The sequence below is a fragment of the Aulonocara stuartgranti genome, assembly GCF_965226115.1.
Source record: "Aulonocara stuartgranti genome assembly, chromosome: 19".
Lineage (NCBI taxonomy): Eukaryota > Metazoa > Chordata > Actinopteri > Cichliformes > Cichlidae > Aulonocara > Aulonocara stuartgranti.
In genome coordinates, this window is record NC_138955.1 from 33,033,592 (window position 1) to 33,055,328 (window position 21,737).

General features: G+C 42.3%; 1 protein-coding gene and 2 long non-coding RNA genes across 6 annotated transcripts in view; 2 read left to right on the forward strand and 1 right to left on the reverse strand.

The window, feature by feature from the left end:
• LOC309695272 overlaps positions 1-5,636 on the reverse strand; it is a 136,443-nt gene extending 130,807 nt beyond the window's left edge. The window contains exon 1 of the long non-coding RNA XR_014273103.1: positions 5,497-5,636. This is a non-coding gene — a long non-coding RNA (uncharacterized lncRNA). The remainder of the gene's footprint in view (positions 1-5,496) is intronic.
• On the forward strand, positions 1,194-4,309 carry LOC309695264. 2 transcript variants are annotated; one of them, XR_014273091.1, is made up of 6 exons: positions 1,217-1,250; positions 1,372-1,503; positions 1,925-1,988; positions 2,346-2,498; positions 2,871-2,956; positions 3,559-4,309. It is a non-coding gene; the product is annotated as an uncharacterized lncRNA (long non-coding RNA). The 2 variants fall into 2 exon arrangements; XR_014273090.1 differs by having other exon boundaries at positions 1,194-1,503.
• A 13,264-nt stretch (positions 5,637-18,900) lies between the features above and the next one.
• slc3a2b (solute carrier family 3 member 2b) overlaps positions 18,901-21,737 on the forward strand; it is a 250,669-nt gene continuing 247,832 nt past the window's right edge. The window contains exons 1-2 of one of the 3 annotated variants that reach the window (XM_082515755.1): positions 18,901-19,056; positions 19,411-19,487. In XM_082515755.1, coding sequence (XP_082371881.1) covers positions 18,916-19,056; positions 19,411-19,487 — 218 coding nt within the window. In that variant the 5' untranslated portion in view covers positions 18,901-18,915. Of the gene's footprint in view, positions 19,057-19,391; positions 19,488-21,737 lie in introns of all 3 variants that reach the window. The other 2 variants (XM_082515757.1, XM_082515756.1) reach the window with 2 other exon arrangements.

Consider the following 21,737-nt stretch of genomic DNA (forward strand, 5'->3'; position numbering starts at 1 on the left):
TCAAACAGCCCTGACACATCAAGGAGTGGTGTCAGGTACCAAGATATGCAGACAGATGCTTCAGGTCCTTTAAGTTGCCAGCCGGGCCTCCATGTATCACACTTGTTTGTTCAGCATATCCCACAGATGCTCGGTTCTGTTAAGATCTGAGGGATCTGGAGGCCAAGTCAACACTCAGACTCACTGTCGTGCTCCTTAAATCATCACGAATTATTTTTGATTGGTGGTAGTCCACATAATCCTCTAAAAGAGCCAGTGCTGTTTCCATGAGTACACGCAGTCTGCAACAATGCTTGGGTAAGTGGTGCGAAGTAACATCCACATAGATGGCAGGGCCCACGTTTTCCCAGCTTGCACCGGTTTGCCTTCTTTTTCACACAGTCAGCCATCCACATGATAGAAAAGAAAGCATGACTCATCCGACCAGGCCACCTTCTTGCACTTTTTCAGCAATTTGAGCTCCTGTAGCTCATCTGTTGATTCAGAAAACACAGGCCAGACTTTGCTCCCCACATACATCAGTGAGCCTTGGCTGCCATGACCCTGTCAGTGACCGACCACTGTTCTTTGTTTGGACCACCTCTGATAGAAACTGACCATTGCAGACCTGGAACACCCCAGTAGATGACCCAGTTGTCCAGCTATCATAACTTCAGATCAACTACTTCCAACTCTAATCAGCCTTGACCAAATGTCCACTTGCTTCCTAATATGACCCACCCACTTACAGGTGCTATGATGACGAGATAATCAGAGTTATTCATTTCACCTGACAGTGGTCATAATGTTATGATTGGAGTATATCATCAGGTCCCAGCGAGAGCACTCACTAGGTCTACAAAGAGAGGCCATATGAGCTCCCTCTCACTGCCTCGCTGTTAAATGCAAAACTGAAATCCCTCTGCTCAGATACAAAACCTTAAATAATCAGGTCTTGTCACAAAGAAAGCACTTTGTTCTCAGACTGGGGGCTTACTTCTGGCTCGCAGTTTTTCAAAAGTAGAATGGGAGGCGCTGTTTGATTGTTCAGGTCTCTTTTTAATGCTGTAGGGTTTTTATCTTACAGTATAAAGTGCCTTGTGTTGTGAATTAAGCGATGGTGTCATCAAGGCATTTGCTTAAGGGCACCTGGGCACTGAATTTTAAAAAAGGGCAAGAATTTTTTATTTATTTGTTTTTATGATAGAGTGGAGGATTTGTAATTAACCTCCTACACTGAAAAAAAGGGACTGGCCATCTCTTGGATTTATGTAAGCATCTTGCATGTATTTAACACAATTGCCTCATGTTTTAAAGTTAAATGTAACTATATAGTGTAAAAACTACATGATATGCAGAAAGGGTGTATTAAATTGTTCATATCATGTTCAGGTGAAGTAAGTCAATAAGATAGCAACGTTAAATCTCGTGAAACCACGCGTGATTTCATCTCGCGGGCTTTGGATCGTGGTTTAAAAAAGGCATCCATCTCAGTCAAGTCGAGCAGCCAACTCTACGTTTTTGGTATGTCTTGATTTTTTGAATTAATATTTACCATATTTCAGCCAAATGTAGTTAAACGTCTAGAGTGTCGCCATGTAACATGCTAAAAAAGAGCCGTTAGCTTATTTGCTGTTTTATCTGTTATCAAAGAATTGGCGCTTTTTCATTTGAATTTGTCTTTGGCACAAGAGCCGTAATATCACATTAAACCTAATTATGAGGCACTCATAACATAATTTGGTTTTCTGTGTGAATAGATTTGTCAACTGACTCTTCAGTTACATTGTGTATTTACTGCACCATGGTGTTAGTGAGATTTTGGACATTGAACAGCTTTAGCTAATATCATCAGCGGCATTATGCTAGCTTACATCCCTACCCCTCCTGCCCTCACCTGCTGTCCTTTTCTTTTTGTTTTTGTTTTTTTTTGCTGCATATTGAGAGACGACCTCTATTCTGCATTTCACCAGGAGTCAGCTGATGGATTGTGGGTTCAAGGTGTTATGGTAAGAAAGTATATTCTATTTTCGTTTCTGTAACTTAATTATAATAGGTTTTTTATAATTATTAGGTGCATGCATACTCACCCTATTAATACAACTGAGAAATCCAAAATCTGCCATAGGTTTAACTTATACCTGTATGTATTGCCAGAAAGGTGATTACTGGACTCGCATTAATGCACACTTGAACTGAAATGAGGTTGTAACTTGTGGGTTGTTGGGTTGCAAATCAGAAACAAACATCTTTGGATTTTTTTAATCCCATAAGATCTGGAAACACAGTTTTTATTCAACAAAACATTACTGATTAACCAAGCACAGTGCCTGCTGTTATTTCAAAATTATTTTATGTCATTTCAGATGAAATGCAGCATTCCAGTGCATCCCAACCATGCCTTTACAGTCAAGGTTTCTGACGGAGCTGAGTTTCTCTCTGACAGTCTGCTGAAAGTGTTTGCAAAGTGATCGGGGGAACAGGGCACAAAGCTAAAGGATGTAGCTGCCATGATGACAGTAAGAACTTTAAAATTCTTTAACTACAAAGTGTATATGTATTGCATTAGGTCAGTAAAAGATTTTTATGCTGCATCCATTGAAACAGTCAACTATTACCTGTGAGTAATGATTCCACTAAAAGGATGCCATAATTTTCGTCATGCATTTACTGGCCCACTGAGAAAAATTTATCTTTTTTTTTAAAATAAATGTTCTGGAAACTATATATCCATAAAGTTGATGTCAAACAGGAACTTTTGCTATTGCTTTGTAGATGCTGGTGTTGCATGTTGACTGGTTTAAAAAGTCAAGAGTTTTTGTCTGGGATCATTTTCTTCTGTGCTACTGAAAAGTTCACAAATCTTTGTTTTCTTTGTTATAATACTCAAGGATGACATTAATGCTTGAAGTCCCTCATCAAAGTGCTCCGCATCTGTGTGAAAGACAATTGCAACATCTTGGTGCAGGAGTTCATGGTGAGTGTTTTATGAGTAGATTGTAGATTTGCAACATTTAAAAATGCATTTAGTTATCCACTTGATCCTCATTGGACTGGTTAGGACCAGTAGTCCTCTTTAATAATTTGAAGTTCACATGAGGCCTGGTAGTGAACTCGGCCGCCGGCCCTTGAGGCCCCACCCCCACCCCTGTATTAGGGGTCACATCAGTGTGAAAAAACTTTAAATTTGTCATTCTAATGAACAAAGGAAAATCCCACCAATATTTACATTAGCTTTTGTTTGAAAAAAAAAAAAAAAGACCAACTGACCAACAGCTAACCAAATTGTGGGGCTGAAAGTCTAAATTCTAACATCTTCTGAGTGACATAACCTGGATTTCTGATGGGCCGGTGTCTTTCTAACAAAAACTAATGTAAAGCATTTGAAATTATTATGTTTTTCACCCTCTCTTAGAAACTCTGTTAGACCATGAATGGCAGCATGGCAGGCCACTCTTTGGCTATAGCTATTTACTATGTTGCTTGCATTGGTTTAAATTACTCTAACATTAGAACTGGTAGATTCAAAAGAGATGAGTTTAAAAAGGAATCTTAAAGAAATGTTTTGTGTTTAACCAGGACTTGACTGAGGCCACTGCACAGATTGAGAAAACCACAATGAACATCTGTCTCCAGAGATGCGCCAGGCAATGACTTTTCTGATGTTGTTCTTCAAGATCTGGATAACGTGACCTTTGCAGTAGCCATGCTGTTTGGACCTTTTTTATTCCTTCAACATGAGTTACCCATCACAGCTCTGCTACACTTTTGAGGTGATTCAAAGGGTGGTAATGGAGTTGGATGCAACTCAGCTCTCAAGAAAAGCTCACAACTAAGACAAAACTGCTCCTGCAACGAAGCTCACTGTTATGCATGCAAGGTGACCAGCTCTAGGTGAGAGGACATTTAAATCTCACACTTGTTCTGCTGCATTTTTGAAGCTCAATTCCAGGAACAGATCGCAGGGTTCATTTTTATATACACTGCAACTGCCATGAGGACGAGCTGTTTTTTGTTGTTGTTTGTTTTTCCTTTTGCTCTGTACAAGTTCTGTTTGTCTGTTTGGCAGCATTTTTAAATTTCTCTTTGTATTTTTTCTTTCTTTTACTAGTGAAGAGATGTAGCACGAACAGTTATGCAGTCTAAATATCCCATATGGGCCGTGTGAAATGGTATTTTCAGTTTCATTCAGTTGAAGTAAGGAACGTTGAATATTTCTAAGTGTGCTGTTTTGAACCAAGATGTCACAGTATGATCAGTGCTGTAATTTTTGACAGTCACTGTATCAATGTTATTTTTGCATCTCTTGAATAAAGGTTTTGACCTGCAAGTGCTAATTTCTTTAGTTATTGGGGTAAAATGGGTAGTGTTAATAGGAAGGTGTTTGCCAATTCAGTAACCTAATTTAATGTTAATGGAAACTAACATTACCTCAAATTGTTTAGTTATAATTGTTGTTTAACTGAATCTTGATGTCAGAGGCCTTAAATAGAATGTTTTGTATTGTTCTTTCCCAACATTTTTCAAAAGAAACAGTCTAATTTCTTTGCTGCGATTGATTCCAGAGAACACGGAAGAACTGACATTATTTAACTGTTGGTTTATATAGATTCAGTAGAGGAGTAATGTCAGTTTAATTCTTTACCTACTGCAGTGAAATTAGACATGTTGTTTTGATGTGACCAAGTAGTATTGGGTAAAAGTTATTGAATGGTGTTGGGATAAAGTGAGAAAATTGTGAAGGATTAAAATATTTCAAGAGCTCAAATTACTTCATCAAAACATGTTTAAGTCACATTTTATCAACACAAATTGCACAGGTTTATTGAACATGAATAAATTGTGTTAATTTAACTCAATTGTTTAAGTTGCTGCCAAAGCAAAACATCTGTGTGCAACAAATGTCCACCATTGAATTAAGTAAATCCAACAACATATTTTTTTCAGTGTAGGACCTGGCGTCCACATATGTGGACATCACATTTTGGGTTGTCTAGACCAAAATACAAAATTTTGCTCTACAAGGGCCTAATATCCACTTACGAGGACACTATACTGCCACTGTTCTATTTTCAATTTAAAACAAATGTCCTCATATCCACTTAAGCCCCACGCCCCTGGTACCGGAGGCAAATAGGAGGAGATCACATTTAATCAGTTATAACATGGGGTCAGAAATATAAGTCGAGACATGTGTGGTATCCACAGAAACCTCTGAGTCTCAGCTAAAATCTCATATAAACCATTTCTACAACCACCAAACACACCGAAAACAAGCCATGATTAAACAAGCAGTTACCTAAATGCACACAAGTCCACTAAACAAACAAAACCGAACAAGAAATGCTTCAGACTTCATGAAACCAGCTAAAGATAGGCTGGTTAGCTTCCAGAGCTATTACTGACTCCAAACACCAAGTTTCACCACGCTCTGACCAAAATTCACTGAATGAGCCGCAAAAGAAGACCACAAAAACACACAGCGGAGCAAATGCGCTAAGACAGAAATTGGCTTACCGTCCCGATTTCCTCCGTTATTTTCGCCGGTAGCCAGTAGCCACCTGATTATCGGCAGTTACCATGCCTACCTAGCCGCATCAGAGCCGTTTTCCGTCAACAACCTCCATTTTAGACCCACCTATAGACACGTGACTGGACAGACGCCACATCCAGTAAATTTGGGCCCATGTCGGCTTTGGCCTTGCAACTTCTAATTGGTTGAAGTGACGTGAACGTGGTATCATTACTGTGATCTTATTGGCTCAAACGATCAAAAAGAGGTGTCAATCATGCAAATCGACCAAAAGAAACCAAAGTTACAGCCCCTCAGAGTTTAAAGGGCCAGAGGCCAATTAAACGCTCCATGTGCACTGCAGAAAAGGGCCATTACCATGTAAATGTGTGGTTATTTCTTCACAAATATATTTTTGAAAAAGGCATTTTTAAGCCTGTTAATAAAATTTATTAATTTCTGCTCTTTAATACCTAAAAAAATTCAACTGGCATGGTGTCCAATGTGTGCCAAAATTGGACATTTTTGTACAATGTCTGGATATTCATGTATTGCCAGTGCTGTAATTTTTCACTGTTTCACTTTAGAAACGTAAATCTTTGCACAGATTATGTTTATAAGTTGGTTACTGAATTTCTGGAATGAAATGTGAACTGAGGCATATTTTTAAAAGGGTTATATGCTAAAAAATAAATTAAAAAATTAGGCGAAGATAAACTCTACTAACTTTTTCTGTGTTCCAGTCTCAGTAACTTTGACACTGTAATATTTGCTGCAATATTTATACCTCTGATGAAATTTCACGAGTGTCAGCTTTATTTTGATACCAAGATTGTAAGCACAGAGTTTGTAATTACAGAGAAATAATCAATAATTTTGGGCATTTCATTTTCGAGCAGGAAGCTCAGAAACCCCTTTGGGGTCTAAGAGGATATGTGGATCTCATTTTTCTCAGAAACAAAAATCAGGTTAAAAAAAAATCTGGTCATTTTTTATTTTTACATTCATCAGATCCCAATCAGCCCAAATAGCAAAGAGAAATTAAAAATGCATGCCATGTGGAACAGCCTGCCGGAGGAGCTCAGGGCCGCAGAGAACGTACATGTTTTCAAGAACAGGCTCAAGACCCACCTTTTTAATTTAGCTTTTACCTAACGTTTATTTATTTTATGCTTATTTATTCTATCCTGTTATTCTATTTACATTATTACTAGTTCTGCATATGAACCTCTTCCGTCTTGCATTGTGAAGGATGGCATTGGGCCCAGTATTCTGTTTTTAATGAACTTGTCTTCTGGCTATGTTCCCTCTGTTTTTAAACATGCTATAGTGCAACCTGTTCTTAAAAAAAGGTGTCTTGATCATTGTGATTTTGTTAATTATACAAGTCATGCCAAACTTTTACCAGCATGTCTCATGTCCAACGAGAGGGGATCGGATTTTGGATCACTGCTACACGCCATACAAGCAGGGCTACAAAGCTGTCTCACACCCGGCTTTTGGGAAGTCTGACCACAATGCCATCTTCCTCATCCCCCAGTATAAACAAAGCATACGGAGGGAGGACGTGACCACGAGGGAGGTAAAATGGTGGACTGCCCAATCAGAAGCTACGCTACAGGATGCACTCAACGACGTCGACTGGGACATGTTCAGAGCATGCGCAGTCGACATCAACGAGTTTACGGAAGTAGCAGTATGCTTCGTCAATATGCTAGCGGAGGAGATTATCCCCACTGCGAGAGTCACCACATTCCCAAACCAGAAACCGTGGATGGACAGATCGATCCACACTGCAGTAAACGCCAGGACCGCCTCCTACAACGCGGGTCTCGCCACTGGCGATATGAGCGCCTACAAAGCGGCCTCATACAGCGTGCGGTGAGAGATGCCAAACGCCGGTACCGGGAACGTGTGGAGTCCCGCTTCCACCAGGGCGACACACGGAGTATGTGGCACGGACTCCGCACCATTACGGACTACAAAGCCAGGGACACTGCGCCGATCAACGCTGACTCTGCATTCACCAACGAGCTGAATCGGTTCTACGCCCATTTCGAGGTTAGCCAGGCGGCTAATGCTATCTACTGCCTGACTACCGAGGACAGTGATGTCATCAGCAAGAGACCGGTGACCAGCATCGCGGAGCATGACGTCTGAGCGGCACCGAGGAGAGTGAACACAAGGAAAGCGGCGGGGCCAGACGGCATCACCGGCCGTCTGCTGCGCTGCTGTGCTGACCAGCTAGCAGGTGTGTTCACTTACATCTTCAACGAGTCCCTGGCGAAGTCTGTGGTCCCCACATGCTTCAAAAGATCCACCATCATCCCTGTGCCCAAGAACAGCAAACCCTCATCCCTGAACGATTACCGGCCAGTTGCACTGACCTCGGTAGTAATGAAGGTGTAGGAGAGGCTGCTGAAGAACATCATCTCCTCCTCCATCCCAGACACCACAGATCCGCTGCAGTTCGCCTACAGATCCAACAGATCCACAGAGGATGCCATCGCCCACGTCCTACACACCACTCTCAGCCACGTGGACAAGAAACAGGGTAACTATGTGCGAATGCTGTTTGTTGATTACAGTTCAGCGTTTAACACAATAGTGCCCTGCAGACTGTTCACAAAGCTGAGGGATCTGGGACTTAACAGCCGTCTGTGTGCATGGGTGTTGGACTTCCTCACTGGCAGAACTCAGGTGGTGAGGGTGGGCAGGTGCTTCTCCAACAGCATCACCATCAACACAGGAGCACCTCAGGGATGTGTCCTCTCGCCACTGCTCTACTCCCTCTACACTTCAGACTTTGTGGCCACCCACGGCTCCAACACCATTGTGAAGTTTGCTGACGACACAGTGGTGTTGGGTGCCATCTCCAACAACGATGAGGCGGCCTACATGGATGAAGTGAAGAATCTGGCATCGTGGTGCCAGGACAACCACCTCCAGCTGAACGTCAGCAAGACCAAGGAGCTGGTGATGGACTTCAGAAGGGGTCAGCACAGAGACTACAAGCCCATTATCATCAATGGAGCTCCAGTGGAGAGGGTGCAGTCCTTCAAGTATCTTGGTGTCCACATCTCCTCAGACCTGACATGGGCTGCCCACATTCAGGTCCAGACCAAAAAGGCTAGGCAGCGCCTGTATCACCTACGAACGCTGCTGCAGGATTGCTCTCCCCCCGCTTCAGGACACCTACACCAGGAGATGCCGGACTAGAGCAGCGCAGATACTGAAGGACCCGTCCCATCCAGGCAACAAACTGTTCCAACTTCTGCAATCTGGTAGAAGGTTCCGCATCTTCCGGGCAAGGACAGAGAGACTCAAGAGGAGCTTCTATCCCCAAGCCATCCGTGCCCTAAACACACACACCCGCCCTCTCACATCATCTATAACTGACTGAGTCAGGACTCTTCCAGACACTAAACCAAGGCACAATGTACATTTCAATTCCTTTAATTTTAAATATGTTTATATTGTCTATCCTGTAAAATAGTCAGATGTCTATTCATATTAATGTACAGAATTCACCTGCTTGCTGCTACTACTGCACATTCACCCAGTGTATATACTATATATATATATATATATATAATGTTCTTCCTCTACATCCCCCCCCCCCCCCAATTTTTTTGCACATGTCGAGGAGCGTGTCAGGCTACATTTCACTGTGTGTTATACTTGTATAACTATGCATGTGACAAATAAAGAACCTTGAACCTTGAACTTCCGTTCCTCTCCAAAATCCCAGAGAGGATAGTTCTCTCGCAACTCCAGGCTTACCTGGATGCACATGACATCTGTGATAAATTTCAATCTGGTTTTAAACCACGCCACAGCACTGAAACAGCTTTGCTGAGAGTCCTTAATGATCTTCTCTTAATTACTGATTCGGGGCATTCTGCTGTATTAGTCTTGTTGGATTTGTCCCCAGCCTTTGACATGGTTGACCATAATATTTTATTAATAGGTTAGAATGCACTGTGGGCATTCGGGGCGAAGCCCTTAACTGGTTCAAATCATACCTTTTGAACAGGTCTTTCTCTGTTACCTTGGGTACTTATTCTTCCTCAACTGCATCCTTATGCTGTGGTGTGCCCCAAGGCTCTGTGCTTGGCCCAATGTTATTCTCATTATATATGCTCCCCCTAGGCTTAATCTTTGAAAAATATAACATTTCTTATCACCTCTATGCCGATGATATACAGATTTATTTTAAATTAGATGATGACGACATTGCTTCTTCGTTGCACTGCTTCCTCGAGTGCATGAGAGAAGTCAGAGAATGGCTTTCAGACAATTCCCTTATCCTGAATGAAAAGAAAATGGAGATTGTGGTGTTTGGCAACCATATCCCTTGGGGCCTATCAGCTGATACCTTTGGTTCCTTTGCCACTTCTTTCTCTGCCTCAGTTAGTAAACTAGGTGTCCTGCTGGACAGCTCTTTCAAATTTAACAAACAAGTGTCTTCAGTAATCAAATCTAGCTTTCACCAACTGCGCCTTATTGCCAAGGCTAAGCACTATGTCCCTCACAAAGATCTTGTAAAGCTCATTCATGCTTTTGTCACTTCTAGATTGGATTACTGTAACTCCCTCTACTTTGGTCTTCACTCCGCTCTCCTTCACAGACTTCAGCTTGTCCAGAATGCTGCGACTCGCCTCCTGACTGCCACTAGAAAGCATGCCTCTATCACCCCAGTTCTTATGGATTTGCATTGGTTACCCATAAAAAATTGCATTGAATTTAAAATATTGTTGCTCACCTTTAAAATTATAAATAATTTAGCCCCTCGTTAACAGAGAAAGCCTGTGAGTCCTGCACATTTGTTACACCTTAAAGATGTAAGATTAAAACACTTCCATTGCTCTGCCGTCTCTGTGACAGTGAGAACCACGTGTTTTCAGGGTATTCCTGCTCAAACACACAGTGATGTTTTTGACTAGTTTATCTGCTTAGCAATTTAATTAAAAACTTTTAGATAACTTCTGTTTTCATAGTATAATCTTCACGTGCTTCATCCGAAGCACACTCTCTGTGTACTCACAACCTAACTTATAGACAAAGTATTCACTCACGTAGCCGACTCGTTAGCACCATGGCTACTTCACCTGTCCCTCCTGCACTTTCTTGCTCATTGTGTCAGATGTTTAGTTAGTCAGCGTCTCTACCACCTCAGACGCTTGAGAGACTTCCAACTGCCCTCCAAGGTGCTCAGGAACTTTTACTCCTCCACCATAGAGAGCATCCTGACGGGAAACATCTTAACCTGGTTCGAGAACAGCACCATGCAGGACAGACGAGCTCTACAGAGGGTTGTGCGGTCAGCTGAGCGCACCATCCGCTCCGAGCTCCCTGACCTGCACTCAATCTACAGCAGGCGGTGCTGGACCAAGGCCAGGAAGATGGTGAAGGACCTCAGCCATCCCAACAACAGACTGTTCTCTCTGCTGAGGTCAGGAAAGCGATTCCGCTCCCTGAAGACCAACACAGAGAGACTGAGGAGGAGCTTCTTCCCGCAGGCGATACGGTCTCTCAATCACACCACCACACAGTACTGACCCACACATACAGTTCTTACACACACTGGACATTCTGGACATTGTTTCACTTCATTACTTAAATCACGCTGCTGTTATTGTGTATATGCTGCTGTTATTGTGTATATATTTATTTATATTTCTTCATACATTCTTATATAGTTCTATATTGTGTATTTTGTTGTACAGTTATTTTATTTTCAACTTTAATTTATATATTTTATCTTATTCTTCCCAGTTAAATTTACCCTTCATTCTAATTTGTGTTGTACAGTTATTTCATTTTTAACCTTAATTTATATTTTATTCCTTCCTAGTTAAATTTACCCTTTTTAATTTTTCATATTTATTTCCTATCTTATTCATAGCCTTTTCCTTTTTTTGTTTTCTTTAGGTCACGAGCAGTTGTCCAAGCATTTCACTACATATCGTACTGTGTATGACTGTGTCCGTGACAAATAAAATTTGAATTTGAATTTGATTTTCCTCGGCCTCCTTTAGCAGTAATGATATCTGTAACAAATGTAGCATATTTGCAGCTCTGGAGGCCAGGATTACTGAATTGGAGACTCGGCTTCGCACCCTTCATTCACCCGTAGCTAGCCAGGCCCCTGTAGCTGGTGCAGCCGAAGATAGCGTAGGCCCCGCTAGCTGTTCCCCGGCAGACCCCAAGCAGCTGGGGAAAGAGGGCGGCTGGGTGACGGTGAGGAGGAACATAGTCCTAAACAGAAGCCCCAGGTACACCACCAACCCGTTCATGTGTCTAACTGTTTTTCCCCACTCGGCGACACACCCGCCGGGGGTCAAACTCTGGTAATTGGTGATTCTGTTCTCAGACATGTGAAGCTAGAGACACCGGCAACCATAGTCAATTGTCTTCCAGGGGCCAGAGCAGGCGACATTGAAGGAAATTTAAAACTGCTGGCTAAGGGTAAACCTAAGTTCAGTAAAATCATAATTCACGTTGGCAGTAATGAATTGAATTATCGTAAGTGCTCTATACTCAAAATATGTGTTGTGTTCATGCAAAATAAAGCTAGGAACAGGGTATAGCTATCCAATTATTCACATAATTAAATGTATATATTATGTATATTTTACCTAATTATTGTCTAAGCCACGAGTTTCCTTCAAATAATATTGGCACAGAATCTTAAAGAAAGCAGACAGAAAGCTTGAGGATGCATTACAACAGTGATATATGAAAATTAAAATCATCCCCAGCATGATGGGGGAATAGGTGGCTAATGCTAACAGACTGAGCCCTTCTGAGAGCTGGAGCTGAACTACGTATAGCAAAACTATTGGCTGCAAGATGCAAGGTGTAGACTGGCACAGAAAATCTCAAGTGTCATGCTTGGATCAGTTGCAACAAATGGATTGTCAAAAGTGCTTTAATCTGACGATGCAATCAGAAGAAAAGCCAAGCTGATGCACTGAGAACACTGAACCTTCTGCTTTTTTCCTCAGCCCTTTTTGTTCTTTGGAAAATTAGTTAAAAACATGGATAAATGTCATATAAAGTGAAGGATCTGTCCTGACTTTACACAATTTAATTTAAGTGGCACAATCCAAAAGAGATAAGGTTAAAAGGCAGCAAGCTGATGACTGATGAGTAGCCGGCGAGCTCAGTAGGTGCTCGAGTTACTGTGTGGTGGGGTGAGCAGTCTGAGAAATGTTTGGGGGCAAATTTAACACTATAGTAGAGCTGGGGGTAGCCTTCCAGGTAGATACGCTGATATGTGAGGGGGAGGAGAAGGAAGGGAAGAGAAGTAAAGTATGTAGATGGGCAGGGATGGAGGAGGGTGTCAGACGGGCAGGAGGAGGGTTTTTAATTCAGATTTCATGTGGGCTCACTCAGCAGTCACTGGAGTCTAAAGTGACTCTGGGGAGCCTCACAGTTCTATATGCAAATAGAGCAACGCACCTGGCCAGTGGAGCAGGCCTGCTGAGAGGTTACTTATGCAAATCTGATTGAGTGAGACCATACTGCCAGTGCACGATGTGTGCAGGAGTGTTCGCACACATACACACGGGCAAACAGGCAGCTATATTTCACTGGGGCCCCGGGATGCCATGTTCCCCAGAATAGAGGTGGCAGACAGAGAAGAACAGGATAAAGGGAAAAAATAACAGGGACGGGGGGAAGAATTAAAATGACACGACACACAGATAAGGGTGCTGGAGCGGGAATGGAGGAGGACAGGCGGTTCTGAGCGGCGCCGGAGAAAGGAGAGCACAGAGCAGGACAGGGAAAGGTAAGAGCAGCATAATTCTTCTGGACATAATAGCGTCTCTCGCTCCCGCCGTCGTCACCTCCCCCTGCTCTCCTATTATGCGACTCGTGGGCACTAGGTAATTTTCTATGCACGTGTTGTAAATGGGCTGGAATCCCAATATGGCTAACACCTCCCTCCCCCTCCTCCCTTAGAGGCTGGCATTAACCTGCTGATTAAGTGGTAGAGCTTGGCTGGAGCTCAATCTCAGCCTGATGCACGGGCCCATGATGTAGACAAATGACTAGAAATCACAGTGGCATGAACGGGGCTCTCAGCCAGGCTGCCCTCCACCCCAGTGGCTCCGGCCTCAGGCACAACACATTAACAAAGACACGTTTAGTATGATTATTGATAACAGCGCGCGTAATGTAACAAACCAGCGTGTGTGAGGATAAAACTTTGTGATCATGTTCCACAGTGCTGAAGTGAGCTCCTCCCTGTGTCACACAACATTATACTGAGTATATTTATGTTGGATTCAATGTTTGGTAGAGATTCTGTCCATTTCATATCACACCATGTGTTGACTGCTCACTGAAAAAAGTCTGAAACCTTTCTTTTGTTCTAAAACAACAGGCATGACATTTAACATTGATACTAAACGTTGGTAAGTCCAGAAAAATTCAACCAGTCAGGAAGTTCAAAGCAGCGAACACAACAAGTCAGGGAAAACTCCAACTTATAATTAATAGAGTAAGGATAAGCAAGAATTAAAACAATAACATCACCAGGAAACATCATGGAAGCAACCCTGGCCCTTCTTGCAGCATTTCACTGACCTATTAGGAGAGATTGGGCAGTTCATGGAGCACAAGGGGAAACCAGTGGCTGCAGGATCTCGCTTTTATTGTACACATTACAGAGTTTGGAGTTTGCATGTTCTCTCCATGTTTGCTTGGCTTCTCTCCAAATACTCCGCCTTCCTGTCACAGTCCAAAGACGTGTACTTAGTGGGCTTAGGTTAACTGCCCACAGGTGTGAAGGATTTTCTGTCTCTCTGTGTTCACCCTGTCAGATTTGGCGGCCTCTCCAGGGTCTGCCTCTGCCTCTAAGATGACTTAAATAGGGTCCAGCCTCACAATGACCCTGATAGGAGAATGAGAGGAAGAGAAAGGATGGATTACAGACCACTTGTGGTGACCATCCTCACTTTCCCTGTCTAAGAAATGTTTGCCCCACTGGAACTGGAACTGATATGAAACTGACAGCAAACCTTTCAGGTCTTTGATGAGCTTTTTGCTCATCATTCACACTCGGTGCTCCTGATCTTCCTGCTGCACGAATCCCACTAATTACCACCATTATAGACCAACCTCTCTGACTATTTGTGCAGGAATGACCTGTAACTACAGGTCACTGTGCCCCCAATACAACCCTCACAGCACACAGCCACACATCTTCAAATACTAACAATATTGGTGCAATACTCAGGACCAGGATGAAGCCACATTGTTTGTCATGAATCCAAGATTCAGCTGTTCAACAGACCCTCCTCATGAAAGGAGGCTGTTTATACCACAGAGTTTATAACACTGACTGAAACTCTTAACTATTAAACACACGTTTAAATTCAGCAAACACACACTCAGGTTTGCACTCTTACAGTGTGAATAAAAACTCTATCAGGTGTATCCTAATAGGATTTTTTAGCTCATTATGATAAACGAGTACTTGATTAAACTAGGACTGATCACCAAGTGACCATCCTACCATGCTTCATACAAGGACCAACGTGCTGCAGGAGTCAACACAGAGCATCACGAGCCTCCATCATATTTCACAAATTCACTGTGAACTACAAGGATCAGGAAAGAGGGGGCGAGGTGTCTGCCGCACTGTTTCATTGCTCTTTACGTTTGAATTGGCTTGAGCTCATTTCTTCTGTCATGCGTGTCATCACATCTGACATCAGTCACTCCATCTGACATCCGCTGTCTAATTAGTTTTACCAGATATTCATGGAGATACCTTTCCTTAGTGTGTCTGGTAACATGTCAATTTGCTCCTTAGCATGTCTCATGGCGTGAAGAACTGACTCAGACAAATTAATTTGATAAATCACAACTGCAGTGTGATGTGAGGGCGGGGCGTGAACGAGGACAGCCCTGTTTGTGTACATATGTAATCCACAGATAGAGGACGCTTTAATCTGCTCTACACAGAAAGCTATAACCTCAGCACATCTGATGCTTCTCCCTTGAAAAAAGAATGACTGGCTACCAGCTCAACTCAGAACTACAATGGATTTGTTTGCCTTTCCTAACTGGGAGGTGGAAAACCAGCCAACGAAATCACTGGAGGGAAAAATAATGCAGTGTCTAGCTAATAATAACATAACCCTTTGTCGTTAGTCAATGCTTCTCGCTCAAGTAATGGCCCAATTAAGGGAAACCAACCCTGGCCCTCTGTATGTACATCATAAATTGATTATCTCACCATGAGCAGACGGCCCAGTGCTTCCAGATCACAGATAACAGAGACAGTCTTTGTGCACGTGTGGAAAGTCAGGCCGGGCCCAAACTGGGCTAATAAGCAACAGTTTTCACACTTGTTTAGGCTTAAGAGTGCTCATGCAAACAACTGGAGTGGAAGAAAGGGAAATAAGGAGTGGGGGGTACATGGTGGATTGCTGACTTGTTCTGTGCTTTTGTCTATTACCTCTTCACTGTACACTTGTCTCTCTTTCACATCATTAGACTCCTGTCCTGTCTTTGTCTGCACTTCCTGTTCCTGTTTGTACAGTTATGTGTGTTATCAGCCCGACCTCACACACTCTGCTAAAGCTCAACACTACTTTACTGGCTTTGATGAGTTCTTGATAATCTGACAGCAGTTTTCAGAGAGTCAGCTGATGAGGTTCCCTCTTAGTCCGTCTCCTGTTCCCAAACAATGGTAGCTGGACTGGTACTCATGCACTGCCTTTGTACTCACTTTGAGTAGATATCCTCCACTCATTCCACTCATTCCACTCATTCCACTCCCCATCTGCTCCGTGATAGACGAGCAACAGGATCCCTGCCTCGGTGACTGACAGCCTCCCTAATTGTATCTACTCATTCATGACAATTTGATTAAAGTATTATGCCAGTCTCACCCCCTGTTTGTTCCCCCAACCCAAATCAAATAATCAAATATACACACACACACACACACACATATATATATATATTAGGGGTGCAACGATACACAAAATTCACGGTTCGGTTCGGTTCGATACTTTGGTGTCACGGTTCGATATTTTTTCGATACAAAAAAATGTTCATGCCTTTTTAATTTGTCATTTATTAAAATTATAAATATATATTTTAACTCAAAAGTACAGTTTTTAAATTTAACCCTAACCCTTGTGCGTGTTTTTTATTTTGACAGCGAATGCGCACCTGCGGACCACTTATGTGCAGCTCTGGTTATTTAGCTCGTCATATTGCAGCCACAGAAATTCTTTTGTCCATGAAACCATAAAGCTGCACTTTCTTTTTGCCTTATAGTCTGATTTGTCATAACTTCTCCTGCTGCTTTTACACGCTCACTCACATAAGCTCAGCGATTCTCTGCGCGATCAACCTCTCACATGTTTAAGCTGCGGGAGATTTCACTTGTCATGTTTGCATAGTAAGCTAACGATTAATAAGACGATGTCAGAGGAATTGGTGCACAAATTATCATCACTCACAGATCAGTGCTGTCGCTCTCTATACACAGTTCGCACGATTGCAAAGTGAAAGCAAAAAAACAAGCGCAAATTCAAACGCGACTTCAATATGTCACATATTGACAGTGGCTCACCCAATGACATAATTACCGAGCTACATTTCTGAAAGAATGCAAAAGCATTGACATATATTTTTCCTACAATAGCCCGACGGGCAGGGAAGAGATAGATTTTGGTAGCCCGACTGAAAAAATCGCTAGCTCCGGGACGTCGGGCTAGCGATATTGCGAGCCCTGTATCTGATTGAGGAATCACTCATCTTTGGAAAAGAGAGTTTATTACAGAGAAATGTCTCTTTCCAAAATAAAAGCTATACTATCCGCTTCTTCTGGGCTATATTCTCAGCAGCATAAGGAGAATCATGTGCTAACAGCTGTCTAAATGACTCGGCTAAAGTTAGTAGCATGCTTGTTGTTTTTGTCTTTGCACTAGGATGATGTCGGCGTAAATGTGCAGTCATATTCGTTGTGTTCCCACTAGTGCTTTCAGGTTAATCTCATTGAAATGACCTTAACGCCACAACACGGCAAATCTCCGTTAACGAGCTACCGCCGATCGCTCCGTGCATGGGGCTAGACGGCCAACACGTTAACGAGCTAACTGCGCTAACACACTAGTTCACACCAATGTAATTGAGCATTGCATGGCACATCCAACATACTGTTTTACTTTAGTCCATGACTCGCTTACCTTCAGGGTCATACGTCACATGAAAACCAAAATAATTCCAAACGCCAGATCTGAATGAGGGTGGGGGAGGTCCATGTTGCTGAGAGCTTAACTTCTGTCTCGCTAGCTTGCCCTGTGCTCTTCCTCCTGACTATGCTGTCTGTGTGGAGCGCTCAGTGGATCTGCGCTCGACAGTGCAGCCTAGGCGGAGTAGTCGAACACAGATTCACTGAGCGCTCAACACAGACAGCATCGTCAGAAGGAAAATTGATAAAATAAATTACAAATGTTGTATTGTTCGATACATATGCGTACCGAACCGAAAGCACTGTATCGAACGGTTCAATATCGATACGAATATCGTTGCACCCCTAATATATATATATATATATATATATTAGGGGTGCAACAATACACAACATTCACGGTTCGGTTCGGTTCGATACTTTGGTGTCACGGTTCGATATTTTTTCGATACAAAAAATGTTCATGCCTTTTTAATTTGTCATTTATTAAAATTGTAAATATATATTTTAACTCAAAGGTACAGTTTTTAAACTTAATGTTGCTGAAACAACAAAGTAATAAAAAAATTAATCTATCTGATCGAGGAATCAGTCATCTTTGGAAAAGAGAGTTTATTACAGAGAAATGTCTCTTTCCAAAATAAAAGCTATACTATACGCTTCTTCTGGGCTATATTCTCAGCAGCATATTAAACATATCAGGTCCCCATAAGGAGAATCCTGTGCTAACGGCTGTCTAAATGACTCGGGTAAAGTTTGTAGCATGCATGCTTGTTGTCTGCTTCCTCTTGTCTTTGCACTAGGATGATGTCGGAGTAAATGTGCAGTCATATTCGTTGTGTTCCCACTAGTGCTGTCAGCGTTAATCTGAAATGACGTTAACGCCACAACACAGCAAATCTCCGTTAACGCGTGGGGCTGGACGGCGTCAACAAGCTAACTGTGCTAACACACTAGTTCCCACCATTTAATTGAGCATTGCGTCGCACATCCAACATGCTGTTTTACTTTAGCTTACCTTCAGGGTCATACTTCACATGAACAATGGCGTGTCCAGCGGGGTGGCCTGGGGGGGCACAGGCCACCCCCCCAACCAGACTGGCCACCCCAGGTGCCACCCCAAAGGCAAAACAATAAAATTCAATCAAATGTACGATTATGTTTTCACGGTGAAGCTCAGATATCCGAGTGTAAGTGAATGCAGCACCGGCTTCTGCGCTATGTGCATCACGTTAGCAAAGGTAGGAGAGCCAAGCACAAAGACGGCACTGCAGGAAACAATTTTTCGGTGAAAGAAAATGAGGACAGAATAAATGTCCCGGTAAGTAATATTAAGTTTGTTGAGTTTAGTAAACTTCGGTGAAATTAGAATACCAAGGAAAAAATTACACTTAAAGAATTATTGCAGCCATGGAATATATCAGACAGTATGCTACTGAGGGCAGCTAACATAAGAGTTATGAGTTATAAGATATAATCTAAGTCGTAACATTGCTGTATGGAGCTGCAGATTTGGTTGCAGGTTAACATAGCTGGACTGGCCATCGGGCATATGCCCGGTGACTTATTTTTTATTTTTTTTGTAACGGCATGAACAATGAGAGGTGGTGGATTGGCCAGATGCTGGCAGATGTGTAAAAATAACTCAGTTGTTTGGTGGTGTCTATGACGGAGCTTCCACAGAGGCCAGCAGGTGGATGAGGGAAGGGGAGGCAGGAGGAGAGCCCCGAGGCAGCCACCAGTCCGAGTGTCAGGTGAACTGAACTTCAGGTAAGAAGTTATGACCTGCAGTCTCTCTGGGTCAGATATAAACTAAGTTTAGGTGGAGTTTATTTTCGTTGTGCTGACTTTTTACTGTCAGTTGCAATAACTCATACTGCGTTCTAGCCAGCTTGATGGAGTTTTTAGGTGGGTGATGTTACTGATAGTGAACTTTATTTTATTCATAAGGTTAGTTAGTAGAGTTGCCAACGGCTCCTTAAAAAAATGGAATGGTCCCTCAATCAGAGAAAATATTACACGTTTCGTATTGAGCTGAGAAGAGACGCAGTTTGTCCCGAACTTTCGCTATAATGAAAAAAAGACACAAAGCTGGAGTTATTCTGTCGTTACGCTGCACAGCTGCCTCTTCTTCTCTCATTCTCTCCCCCTGCCTCTCCTGTTGCTACTTCAATCATGAAACTGATCAATGATCAGCTGATCGGCTTTTCTCTCTTGTTTATTTATCGTCCACTTTGTGCCAGAAAGAGGAAACCAGCGGATGTCGCGCTAAACAACAGCAGCACGTTTAAGCTTGATCAGCTGTTGTTAGAATTTATTTAATATTAATTTCTAGTATCAGCTGATGTTTGCTGGAGCCACAGCTGTAAAGCTGCTGGTCATGATGTCTGTTTGGATATGTGGTGAGAGGGAAACATGAAACCAGGAGATGTCCTTACTGGATCATCAGAGCTGAACAGGTGATGGAGAAACAGGTTTACCTTTTAGGTGACATGAATGAGTTGAAGTTATGACCTGTTTCTGAGAGACTAATAACACCAGGATCCTTTTTTTACTTAGCTGACAGCTGGTAACTGTGCAGGGGTGGGTCTAGGAAGTTTTTGCCAGGGGGCAGGTAGGGCATTAACAGGGAGAGGGGGGCACAAAGACATACTTTTCTTTCTTATTCTCATTTAAAATATCTCGCTTTTATTAAATAATTATCTAAATCTTACAACCAAAGTTTTTATCTGATGTAAAATGTATAGAAATCATACATATACCAACAAGACTGTACATCACTGTCACCACAGGGTTTGTTTTCATTCAAAGTCTTTATGGCTTTAATACCTGGTGGGTCGGTCTGTAGTCAAAATGCCCGATTTTCTGTCCCAGTCCAGCCCTGCAGGTTAATACTGGCAGTGTCACCATGCCAGCTGACTGTATTTCATCATCAGCCAGTGTTGTTCTTTATCAATATTACCAAAGTTTACCATAAGGCAGCATAGAAAGTATTTACTTGCTTTCAGGTTTTATTCAAATGTTAGTCTTTTCAGTTGTTTCTCCACTTTTTTCCTGTTTCAAAATCAAACACCAGATTGTGAGAAGATTATCTTCTTTTTTTAACAGGCAGATAAAGTTTTACATTGGCTAATTTGTCAATTGTTTGTTACAAATGTTCGTATTTTATTATTCAAAAATGTTTTTGCCCAAAACATATGTGCACTACATGTCAGTAAAAATACTATGCAAATATTGATGTCCTTGAATGCTGAATAAACACTGACTGATTGTATCTCTTGTACTTTATCAACGCAGTATCTAAAAACTTTGCACCGTAGTGGTTAAAATCTCATTCTAATAAGAGTTAAAAGCGCATTTGGTTATTAGGTTTATAGGATTATTGAATTATGGTTAACGGTTGGTAGAATTTTTTTTAAACATTATCTGCCAATTACATCTGCCACCCTTCTCCAAATCTGTGCCCCTACCTGGCCCCCCCAACAAAAATTTTCTAGACACGCCACTGCACATGAAAACCAAAATAGTTCCAAACGCCAGATCTGAATGAGGGTGGGGGAGGTTCAATTTGCCATGTTGCAACGAGAGCTTAGCTTCTGTCTCGCTAGCTTGCCCTGCGCTCAGTGAATCTGCACTCGACAGTGCAGCCTAGGCGGAGTAGTCGAGCGCAGATCCACTGAGCACTCAACACAGACAGCATCGTCATAAGAAAAGTTGATAAAATAAATTAAAATGTTGTATTGTTTGATACATATGCGTACCGAACCGAAAGCACTGTATCGAACGGTTCAATATCGATACGAGTATCGTTGCACCCCTAATATATATATATATATATATATATATATATATAGACTCCTGTCCTAAAGGAGTCTATTATTTTGTGGGAGAACACATCTTCTCATCCTTCTATATGCTTACATTAAAGCTCAAGGGTGCAGAGAGCAGCAGGTGGAACCACCACAGCACAGGCAAGACAGAGTTTCAGTGGTGTAGGGTGGAGGTGGGTTACAAAGTGGC